We start from the raw sequence: 12,351 nt of genomic DNA on the forward strand, positions 1-12,351 counted from the left end.
TCTCATACATTTTCCTATTTTCCTTATTTGATTAACCAACAAAAAAACGAGACAACATGTAGAACTCAAAAGAACAAACATACTTACTTTTTATATACGTCAAAAAATAAAATATTTGTGTGCATATGTATACACCTATATGGCAAACTGAAGAGGTACAAATCTCAAAATTCCTAAATAGATTGCCTAAATTGTCCAGAGGTGTGTGAGCCAGACAACCTGTATAGCGCATGCGTGAAATTACGGTAACATTCCAAACCGGAAGGCGTGTCACTAAACTCCAAGTGATTCATCTTCTTAAACATATACGATCTTCGCGGCAACTCTTCTGACAGCTAGCAAGCAACTCCTCTACGCTCTAAACAAGTAAGTTGACAGCTATTTTATCAACGCCTGTTTGTCATCCCAGTGTCACGTTTACATGCAGTGAGAAGAGAAACGTTGTTTTCCTTGTTCTTTCTCGTCATTTTCCTCCGTAGCCGGGCGGGGTGTTGCTGAGTGAGGTCGCTCGCTCCTCCAAATAGTGGTCCAACTGTTTTGCACTTCGAGCTGGTTAGCGTTAGCCAAACTTAGCTTTAGCTCGCAGACTGCCACACATAGGTAGCTACTTCCTGTTTAGTATGCGTTCACCTGTCCTGGCAGCTATATCCTTGTCTACAGGTCTGCTAGTGACTAACCCGTGCTATTGTTGCTATGTTTTAATGAAATGGCTGTGGTGACTGTACGGATAAATTAGCTTGTCGTTAGCTAATTTCGCCTTGCCTGTCTGTGTGTGTTGTTTGTAACGTTATTAGCTAGCTGCTGTGAGAGGAGTCTGTCCGTTTAACAAGTATACCTTGCTAATTTCATTTAACCGTCTAAATGTCCGTTGAACAGCTGAAAGAGAAAAGCTGCCATACAAAGCTGACGCTGTGAGAGACTACAGTGATGTGCTGATCCAGGCCTGCAGACAGCAATGAGAGCAGCAATAACCGCTCACTGCAGCAATTAGTGAGAAAGTCTAACCAAACACAATATTCCATTGAGTTTGGGACCACAAAGTCATTATCTACAAACTCTGACAACTGTTTAAGCTGGAAAAAGGCGCATCAACATCTGAATAATTGAAGCGGTCAGGTGACTGTTTTTGGAACTGAACCAGTTTGTAGTAGACAATGTACCCATACCTCAGTAAAATCACTGCAGCTGATGTCACGGTGTCACAGCATTTGTTCCACTGTCTATTCGTTACTGTTTAGAGAGACTTGAGACCTAAAAATTCACAAGTTATAACTTAAGTAGGACCAGGTCTTCTTAACAAAAATTTAATTGTGTTTCTGACCTTGAAACGAAAAACAAAATTATTGTTTGAAGTTAATTTAGCCCCATAAGAGTAGAGTAACTTCAAACAATGATTGAACATTGTTGCACTGCAGTGTTTCCTCTATGCTGATTTTATAGTGGCGGCCCACCACGGCAAAATTTCTGCCGCCACTGTGTCAGGAATAGGGCTGTACAAAAAACTGTGGTCGCGGTTGCCTTTTTAAATGATCGTGCCGACATAATGCTCCCCACCCGTTGGCTGGCGCTCACATTGCAGTTTAACAACAAGTAGAGCTATTCAGAGGTTATTGGACAAGTCCAGTTGTTGTTCCGACAGACCTGCCCCCATTGCTAAAAAAAATCCTAAAGGAAACTGCACTGAATTGAGCTCCACAATATTATATGGTTGAGATTTGGAGTCCCACATTTTTCATAGGGATTATTGGCATCTTTTGTACAACATCAGAGTCTGGCTAGTAGGTTTGCTTTCTCTTTTAGCATTTTTTCCAAGCAACTATCCATTAATTGAGGTTTGGACTTGGTTTTGAAATGCTCAAGCTGCTCCTGTAGATATTGGCAATATTCTAAAAGTAAAGTAGCTGATGTAGAGTGATGTAAGTGATCTTTTGTTAAGGTGTTTCTTAGTCATGAAGGAGCTACTTTATAAAGTATCATTACACAGCCTGCCAGCGAACTAACCAGTATATCAGGAATTAGTTATCTTACATTACACATTGATTCATTCATCAGATTTACTGAAATGCATAGTCTACCATTGTCTTGTATGCAGTATTGTGATGCTGCTGTGTTGTACATTGTAATACAGGTTGTCACAACAGTGCACTTCATGTCCAACAGTGTACTTCCTTCATGGCTGTAGTCAGACTTTTCAATCTACCATAAACAGACCAACCGATGAGACCATGTATTTGACTATGAAAATAACTCGCGTGGCTTTAGCATTAGACCTAACGGGAAGTGATTCAATGTCAGTTGTAAGGTGTCACAAGTAAGCAGTTTATGTTCGCCAACAAACCTCAGAGCAGGTTTCAGTCTTTGTTACAATGGACGCTGAACTGTTTGTGTTGAGAGTCACCTGGCTCCATCTTGTTCACGTTAGGAGGACTGACTAAGGTTACTTGTAACAAGATGTGTGATGGATGCTTTTGCACAGAAGGGTTTCCAGTAACATAAATGTGAACAGGGAAATGAACAGCCAAACGTGACAGTGCTAATGTCACACCCTAATCCCAGTATGGAGTTAAGCAGGCTGACACCCTTGTAACAGATTGCCAGTATAAGCTTGTAACAGATTTTGTCCCAGGTGACTGAACAGACAAGACATATTATACTTTTCAATGTAATACCGTCTTGAAAAGTTAGTAAAATCAGCCCAACCCTAAGAATGTTATTATTCTTTACAGCAATTGAACAGGTTTGCCATGCTGCAATGACCGGTCTGTTCAGTGTGCTTATGCTCCATTATCATTTTGAGGCAGGAAAGATGCAGTCAGCAGGTTGGGCAGTCAGCAGAGTCTTAAAGCAGATAGAGTTATATTCAGGCACAGTCAGACATGTAGCCATCATTATCTTCAACCAAAAGAGGCGTAAAGCCAAAAGTATTGGCTATCACCAACTGGAGAGACAGTCAAAGGGAAAAGTTTGCCATAACCCTCATGTGAAGTGTCAAAACTATTTTTTTTTCTATTAATGCATCTTGTACACAGGTTTATATATACAAATTGAATGTGTGATTTTTGTGTTGTTTCAGTCAACGTTCCTGGTGTCTATGCCCAAAAAGTAAAAAAAAAAAAGTAATGTATCTGGTTAGCCCAGTGCCTGTGGATGTGTTTCAGCCTGTCACTTCACTGCTGGCCACTCACAGTTTCCATACTACCAGTGGTTGGGTAGCAAGGCTGCCAACTGGGACTGTACTAGAGTAGCAGGCTGGTAATGACTGGGTGCAAACTTGCTGCTGTGTTTACTGTTTGAGTTACAGCCAAAGAGGAAGTGACTGTACTGTCACACATGGGCAGAAACCGTAAGGTTAGAAACAGTGCGATCTGGGTAATTACAGTTGTATGTATGTAATAACCAGAATTGACCACCGGGCAACAGATGGAAGCCAGTAAAATTTGTTTTTAATGGATAAATCAGTCACCTCCCACATTTTATTGTCACGGTTCCCACGAGTCATTGAAAGGTTGTGAATAAAACAAGGCCTTGAAGTTTTTTTGAAAATAGACCTGGGTCATTGAAAGTGCTTAGATATAATTTGTGCAAGAATAGAAATTGAAGTTATTATGATTTTTTTTTTTTTTTTAATTAACCTTAGTAAATAGCCTATATATTGTTTTGCTGCGTTGTGTTAGAAAGGGCAAGAGACCACATAGTCTGCCTTTACTGTAACACAGCACAATTGAGTGTTCACACACACATTAAAGCCTCTTTTTTATTGTCTGTGAGCTTCTGTAAAGCCTGCTAGTTCACATAACTATTATCAGTGTTGTTGCAGTAATTAACCTTGATCTGTGTCTCAAACTATGCTGTATTGGGTCTTTGAATTTGAGGGAATTGGGCCCTGAAAGTCCTTGAATTTGATGTTTAAGAAGGTGTGGGAACACTCTATTGTGTTTTGACATAACAATTTAAAAGCTTTTGTTTGTTTGTTTCTTATTTACTTTTGCTGGTAGAAATATTAGCACATTGCAGCTGTTTTACTGTGTGTGTGTGTGTGTGTGTGTGTGTGTGTGTGTGTGTGTGTGTGTGTGTGTGTGTGTGTGTGTGTGTGTGTGTGTGTGTGTGTGTGTGTGTGTGTGTGTGTGTGTGTGTGTGTGTGTGTGTGTGTGTGTGTGTGTGTGTGTGTGTGTGTGTGTGTGTGTGTGTGTGTGTGTGTGTGTGTGTGTGTGTGTGTGTGTGTGTGTGTGTGTGTGTGTGTGTGTACTTGTTGCACAGTCACCATTAAGTAATCATGGTTAATAGCCAATTCAGTGTGTTTACCAAATGCTTCAGATCAAGTCTTACTTTAGAAGAAGAGACGTGATCCAAAAGAGCCAATGCATACTTTGGCTCTAAATGACATGATTTCCCAGCATGCCGTGCTACTATCTTCGTTTCTTATTTGAGTTCCTTACATTGCTGCTTCTTTCATAAGTGAATCAGTGGGAGTGTATTTGCTTTTTTGCTTCACGCTGTGCTCTGTGTAATTGAATAAGTGTGATTAGAGCACATGACCCTGTGCACATTCGTGTATAATTTGCCAGGGTTAAGTGTGTATGAATGCCTTTTTGTATGCATGTAATCATGTCACTGTGTGTGAATGAATGCACCCTTGATGCTCTTGTTCTCGACTATGTCTTTGCTTGTGATAGTGTGTCCATGCTCTTCCTCCACGGCATCGTCATAAATGCTGCCTCGCTCAAAATACTAATTGCTTGGCCTATAAAATGTCAGAAAATAGGAAAGAAATGCCATTTATAATTTCTTAAAGTCTAAAGTGACATCAAATCTCTTGTTTTGTTCAACCAATAGTCCCAAACCAAAGAAGCAGCAACTCCTCACAATTTAGAAGCTTGAACCAATTACGTTTTGGACATGTCCATTTTATTTATGTATGCTTAGGCTACATACTTGCTAAAAGCCAGGTTTCAACCAGCTTTGCGTGAAGACATGTTTGTTTGTGGTATAGTCTAGCTCATGAGCCAGCAGGATGTTGTTGCAGGATGTTACATGTAGAGGCAATGGGCTGATACACATGTGCCGAATTTGTCAGTGCTTTTCTTTTGGTGCTGTGCTAGCAAACATACACACAGAGTCCACAAGAGAAGCAGAAAAAAGAGAAAAACAATTAACACTAGCTAATAACTAATAGTTACTTACAAAGTTGTGTTAGCAATACATTAGCCTCAGACCGCTAGTAGTAAACTGACTGAAATATAAATTCTGCTTAATCACGAATCACAACAACAATCACAGAACAACTATAATATCTGTGTTTATACAGAAATTTAGCTTTCAGCTTTGGCCAGTCAGACACTTTGACAGGCAACTGGCAAATGCCAGAGTGAAGGACTCTTATCACACCCTGAGCACTGAAAACAATTTTAGGAATTGCGGAACTGCAGATTTGTGGTTAGGTTTACAAATTGTGCTCACTTCTGGGCTGGTATCATTAACTCCAAGGGAGTTGTTTGGCATGGCTTTGCTGTGTCTTAAGTACTGAATAGGTGTGCTTTGGTTTGGCAATGCACATCATAGTGACAACACTGCACATGGTACCTTAACTGCAATCTATTCTATTAAACCTAGTTTTAGGTTATAATTAGTTTAATAGCTCATACAGATGTGCCCACTTTGTGTATAGAAAACACTCTCAATCACTTATAATTCTATAATTGAGTAAGTTTCACAAATAAGATTTTTTTTATTCACCTCCTTATCTATGACACAAAAATAGTTTATTTTGTTTTCATTATGGTGCCTAAAATGTTGACTGGAATACCAGAAAACATCTCCTGTGTTCCTACAGAGCTGGGCGGACAGGAGAGGGAAAGGGGAGAGCTTTAACCCTGGTCTCTCCAGCTGACCCTGAGTAAACCCGCCAGCCATGGATGACCGCTCCTCACTTGGAAAAGTCAGCAGCTCTACCGAGTCCGTGGCCACTGTCACCAGTGAGGAGTTTGTTCTGGTCCAGTCCAGTGCTGCAGGGTCGCCACAAGGCTCTGAGGGCAAGCCAAGACTCAAGGTCAGAACCACACATGGACAGACTTTTACACCTGACTTGAATGGTGCAATATGTAATATTCCTTCCCCATAGCACAAACAAGAAGCCACTTGAAGGATGCTGGTCAGATTTGCAGTGGCAAAAGGTCAAACTATATGCTAAAACATTTTTTTTCCCCATCAACCAGATTTAGTAATCTACCTTTCTTGTTAACTCAACCAAATGTGTCTCTGGCTACCACTAGAGCTGGGGTGGCTGATTAGATCACCCAATAACGTGTTTGTACCTGCATTTCATGTAGTTTTGTTGTGTTATTACAACCCAAGAAAGCATATGACCGCAAATACAAACACGGTTATCGTGAAAAGTGCTGTCTCAGTCCGGGAAGCTCCAATCTGTCTTCATCTATATGTGTCCTCCTCACCCTGGTTTATCTCTCCTTATTTCTCCTCGCTCTAATCCCCAATTTTTCTCCCCTCGCCCTCAGATGTCTTGGAATGGGAGTGAGCAGCTGGAGAAAGCTATGGAGGAGTTGTTGGATGATGATGATGATGAGGTGAAGGTGGAGAAGAGCAATGTGGAAAAGATGGAGAAGCACAAGGACCCAGAGAGCCGAGTCCTGGAGCCCCAATCTGCAGGTATAGGTCCAATCTTACAGTCACTGTCTACTTACAGGCATTTACAATCTGCCAGTCAGCTGTTCTTCCATTCACCAGACCGGCATCAGAACTGAAATATCAACTATATTGTTCTTTGTGCATAAATGTTCTTCCTTTTTTCAGCAAGATATTCCTGTTAAAACACAGCTGATTGAATTGAGTCTTATTGTTAGGCACTGTACACACTGCATCTGAACATTTCCCAAATTCTACTGCTAATTTAACTAGTTAAATCAGAATATAGATACCAGTGTCACTGACAGTATGCATATGTGAACTGTTAAACTTTTGTGAACTTTATATATCGTTATAACATTTAGGACAATTAATCTTGACAAATGGAACACTTGATGGATCAGTTCAGGCAAAACTAAAGACTCGGGCCATCATGGTAAAAAGGTTGCAAACAATTTTTTTTCTCGATTTTCTGCACACCGTTGTCACTTCAAGTTATTTTGGGGTAAGTTCTTCAGAAAAGTATATAAGAAATATATACGCCTTTTTCACTGAAACTTAAGAGAGTGGAAATAACAGTGTGCCAAGCATTCTTGGATTTAAAACTGAGCTGTGTGTCTGAAAAATGTAGTTGGGTGAATGGCATTGACATACCAAAATATAGTTTTGCCATATCAGATCAGTAAGGCTGGTATCTGAACTCTCTGACATTGGCTTGACTGTTCTGTATATCAGCAAGGACAGGTTGACGTGACCCTTCAACAAAAACGCATACTAACAGTGGTTGCCAATATACTGCTGTTTTTTCAGCAGTATGGGCAAGGCTTTAGCACTACCAGGGTTACAACGTACAGGTTCCAATCTCTCTGGGAAACTTGCATTATGAGCGTCCTTATGTTTTTAGTTTTATTTCCATCCCACTTCAGTCCTGGTACTGGTTTTGAAGCCCAAAATATCTAGTACCACCAAACATCAAATGTGTTTGTCAAAGATACCTGTCATGCCCAGGATCTGAGAAGATAAAGTCCAATGAGAAGCACTCCTGTATGTATTTTTGGATATTCTTCCGGTGAAACTCACACTTTCACTTTCAGGTGAAATGAAACAGCACTTGATAACAGAGGAAGAAAGCACATGCTCTCCAGACCTACAGTGGATTTAGCAATGTTGTTAACAATGATGTTTGTAGCACAACAAACTGCAAAAAATCAAGTTGTGTCAAAATATTTTCCTAGTACTATTTCAATATTTTACTTTTTTATTATAACCTACTGTATGTGGTCTAAAAACAGGACAACCTGTTTGATACTATTCAGTCAGTCGTTACCACCTCTTCCTGTATGGACTAACTTTTTTCAACCCCCTAAAAATGTAAAATAAGTTCAAAAAGAATACATTTCTTAGACTTGGATTAGGACTACACATCTTTTATTAAATTAAATGTGGTTACTTATTTTTATTTTTTTTTACAGTCTTGCCAATGTTTTGTGCTTTACTACTGTTGAGTGAACTAGGAGGAAATGGTAAGCATTGTGTAGAATATTAGCCAGTCAGCAGTGGAAGTCCAGTTGCATTGTTCTGCTTCCTGTTTGCAAAGTGTGAAAGTACCAGGTCAAAGTTAATTTCAGAGAAGACTCTAAAACTTCCTGTGTAATTCTCTCTCATCTTCTGCTTATCTTTACTTCTTCTCAGTTGTGTTTTTTGCGGTTTTGTCCTGTTTCTTTCTCGCTCCTCTTAAATGCACTGGTCTGTTACAGAGATGTCAGACCACAGGATGTGAACAACAAATTCTCATGATTTGTCGGCATGCCAGACTCATGGGATATGTTGTTGTTGAATGCAATTTTTATATTCTCTTGGTTAAGATTTTCCTGGACAGTAGAGGAGCAATCATCATCATTTTGGCTCCGAATGTGGGCAGAAAACCCAAAAGATGCGTTTAACAATATCTCAATCTTTCCGTCTATCTGCAGAAACATGTCCAGCACCATCCAGCCCCATCGTACTGGAGGAGGACAGTGTCCAGTTCAACAAGCTGTCCTACCTTGGCTGCACCTGGGTCAAAGCCCCTCGCAACGAGGCAGAGGCACAGAGGGCCATGGCCACCCTGCGTGCTGAAAGCGCCATCCCCATTCCCATCACCCTGCATGTCCCCTGTAGACCAGATGGCTCCGTAAGGTCAGCCACACACTGAGACAGACTAACCGTGTATATTGAGACCTGGGTCAATTTAAAATGGGCTGTGATAAAAGGAAAGTAGATAAGTTTGTTAAGATTGGTTATTAAACATATGTAAACTACAGATTGGCAGTAAAGAAACTACATTGCAGGGAATCTGGTAACACAATATTGTTGGATTGATGGACTTGTTGTAAAACTTTTGGACATATGTCATATAATCCGTATGGTCATCACAGAAACCAGTGAACCAGTGACAACGGTGTTAGAAGCACATTAAAAAAGGTGAACATGTCTACAAAGACTCTGAGCCAGACCACTACATCAATTGGTAAAGGAGAACTTTATAACCATTTGTGTAATCCAAGTGTGCAAGATTTTGTTTGCAACTTTTGACCTACTCGTCCCGCTCCTATGCACCTGTCTTATGAAATAGATGCAAGGTATTTTTCTGTTCTGAAAGCAGAACTTTACCACACCACAGGTCCCTGTACTGTATATACAACCTAGGAAATCAACCAAGAATAGATTATCTTGAATTATGTGCCCATTAAAGGTACCCATCACCTCTTAAGCCTCTTAGCCAGCAGAAGAAGGGAAGTTATAGGTGAAGTGGATATTATATGGGTTAAGAGAAACTTTTCAGCCATCCTGCGTCATAAGGGAAAAAAGGGAACTTGAAATGTTAAGCTATATTTAAGAGGAAATGAGACATGGCTTTGCTTGCTCATGATAAATATTTTGACATTTCCACTCTGCAAGAAAAGAGTGACATGTATGCCTTACCTTTTGCTTGAATGGAAGCTTGGCTGAATATAAAATTAAATGCCATTTATTGCGTTAGACTATTACCGTACAGAACTTATTTTCAACCCAAAGTATTGTGAACTATCTGATACCAATTTTGCATGATACCACACAACATCTTAAAAGTTTTAAAATTTTACATATTTGCTCTGGGATCTCAGGTCACAGGTCTATAGACATATAAGGTAATCTAGACAATTGATAAAACTTGCTAAAATTGTTTATTGAAAAAGAGGATTTATTTACAAATTGAAATTTACTATCTCTTTATTCTGCTGTTACGCAGATTATAAATCTAGGCTAAAGCATAATTTTCACATGTAAAATGAAATAACTTTCCCCAGGATTGTGGACCAGGCCTCGGGTACAGAGATCGCCTCATTTCCCATCTACAAGGTGTTGTTCTGTGCTCGTGGACAGGAGGGTTCAGTGGAAAGTGACTGTTTCTCCTTCACTGAAAGTTACCGGAGTTCTGAGGACTTCCAGATTCACGTCTTCTCCTGCCACATCAAAGAGGCTGTGAGTCACTCACTCACTCACTCACTCACTCACACACACACACACACACACACACACACACACACACACACACACACACACACACACACACACACACACACACACACAATAGTTTGGTCTGGGTAATTTGGAGTAGCTACTGTAATTAAAGGTTTTGCACCCAAAGATTCCATATCATCAGTATCTGGTTTACTTTTTGAAATGTTACATGTCACGGTAAGTAAGCAAAGTTGCTGCAGATATAAGTTAAAGTAGGGCTGGGCAATATATTGATATTATATTGATATTGTGGTATGAGACTAGATATTGTCTTAGATTTTGGATATCGTATATCGTGATATAAGTGTTGTCTTTTACTGGTTTGAAAGGCTGCATTACAGTAAAGTGATGTACTTTTCTGAACTTACCGGACTGTTCTAGCTGTTCTATTATTTGCCTTTTTCCCACTTAGACATTATGTCCACATTACTGATGATTATTTATCTAAAATCTAAGTGTGAAGATATTTTGTTAAAGCCCCAATTGTCAACCCTAGAATATTGCGGCAATATTGATATCGAGGTATTTGGTCAAGAATATCGTGATATCTGATTTTCTCCATATCGCACTGCCCTAAGTTAAAGCCATAATGATATACCAGGAGAGTGGAGTGTACAAGATAATCTACCCACTAACAGTAATGAATACAGTACACTTCCATAATCAGTGTTTACTTGTCTGCAGTAAATTCATTCAAGTGGCAGAATTGGGAAGCTGACTACAGGCGGTGGATTCTAATACTCATAATACCTACTTCTGATGTATTTTAAAGAATAGACATTTCAGTATGTACATTTCTGTATTTACTACTGTCCAATGATTACTGAATCCAGTTGAGGGCACTGTTGTCTTCTATTGTGTTTTCTCAATAATATCCAGCTCTATTCTGCTCTGTTCATATCTATTTGCATATATTGTTTCTATTCACTTACTATTTCCTTTCACAATATGTTACTTTATCTCATCTGTAAATGAGTCTATTCCATTTGGATTTTTATTTATTTTTTTGTTAATCTTTCCTACTTGTCTTCCTGCCTATAAAGCTTCGGTTTTTCTTTTCCTTTTCCATCCAGGTCAGTCGTATCCTCTACAGTTTCTCCACAGCCTTTCGGCGTTCTTCAAGGCCGGCAGACATCAGGGACACGCCGCTGTCCAGTCCACCCGACGGCGACCTCTACACCTTCACTGTCTCACTGGAGATCAAAGAGGACGATGGCAAGGGCAACTACAGGTTAGGGAATTTCCCCGGTGTGGGGTCAATAAAGTTCTTATCATCTTCTTTTAGGTACTTAGTACACACTTTTGGGCTTTTTCCTACTGTCTTGCAGAATCATTGTTTATTGTTTATTGTCTACAGTCTTTAATTAATTGTAGCAAGTTCATAACATTAATGACATATTTACTCACAAAATGCCTCAATCGACTTTATGCATAAATTGATTCATTTTTGTTGATTTTATCTGTATTATGCAATGATGAAAAAAATAGACATTGTAAAAGCATACACAGATACACACATATGCAGATACACACTAAAATGAAATGATATTGGTGTTTCTGAGTATAATGGTTCTATAAATACAGTAGTATGTTGCTTGCTATGCATTCATATCTTTGACATTATATGTAAACATTGCATGAGTATTAAACACCCTTTTATGGAAGAAGAATTATGGTGCTAGATTATAGTGTGATCATGTGGCACCATTATCCCATTTTTTGAGGACAGCTCTTTGATGCATGTGAATTACATGCCGGCATAAACAAACTGTGTGCGTTTCTCATCAGGACCGCTGTTAAAACAGATATGTTGATAGTTGAAAAGCTTTAATATGCTGCCGGAATACTGTTTCATCTGACTGTTATTGTTCATCCGTAAAGAGCATAAAACTTATCGGCACATTTTTTCCATTTTCCCAAGCCATCATATATCGAGTATTTAAGTGATTGATTTTCATTGTCTATTCTCCTCTGAAATGAAATGGCCCAATAGCTGTTCTAATAGCACAGCAGACACGAGTAGATATAATATGCAGAAGACTTGAGAAAAGAAGTATTTTATCTTCAACTGGGCTAGGTGATGATCTAGCAAAGAAACTGGCATTAAGACAGTGAGAACAATGACGCAAAACAGGGTAAATTCAAAATGCACTTAACAATTTATTACAT

The 12,351-nt window shown here is 39.3% G+C and overlaps 1 protein-coding gene across 2 annotated transcripts in view; it reads left to right on the forward strand.

The window, feature by feature from the left end:
* Positions 1 to 264: 264 nt before the first annotated feature.
* The window catches only part of rabgap1l (RAB GTPase activating protein 1-like), a 126,567-nt gene continuing 114,480 nt past the window's right edge, over positions 265 to 12,351 (forward strand). For both annotated transcript variants that reach the window (XM_039811130.1, XM_039811131.1), the window contains exons 1-6: positions 265 to 366; positions 5,831 to 6,046; positions 6,513 to 6,663; positions 8,613 to 8,817; positions 9,969 to 10,143; positions 11,256 to 11,413. In XM_039811130.1, coding sequence (XP_039667064.1) covers positions 5,909 to 6,046; positions 6,513 to 6,663; positions 8,613 to 8,817; positions 9,969 to 10,143; positions 11,256 to 11,413 — 827 coding nt within the window. In that variant the 5' untranslated portion in view covers positions 265 to 366; positions 5,831 to 5,908. The remainder of the gene's footprint in view (positions 367 to 5,830; positions 6,047 to 6,512; positions 6,664 to 8,612; positions 8,818 to 9,968; positions 10,144 to 11,255; positions 11,414 to 12,351) is intronic.

This window comes from Perca fluviatilis, chromosome 9 (assembly GCF_010015445.1).
Source record: "Perca fluviatilis chromosome 9, GENO_Pfluv_1.0, whole genome shotgun sequence".
NCBI classification, from domain to species: domain Eukaryota; kingdom Metazoa; phylum Chordata; class Actinopteri; order Perciformes; family Percidae; genus Perca; species Perca fluviatilis.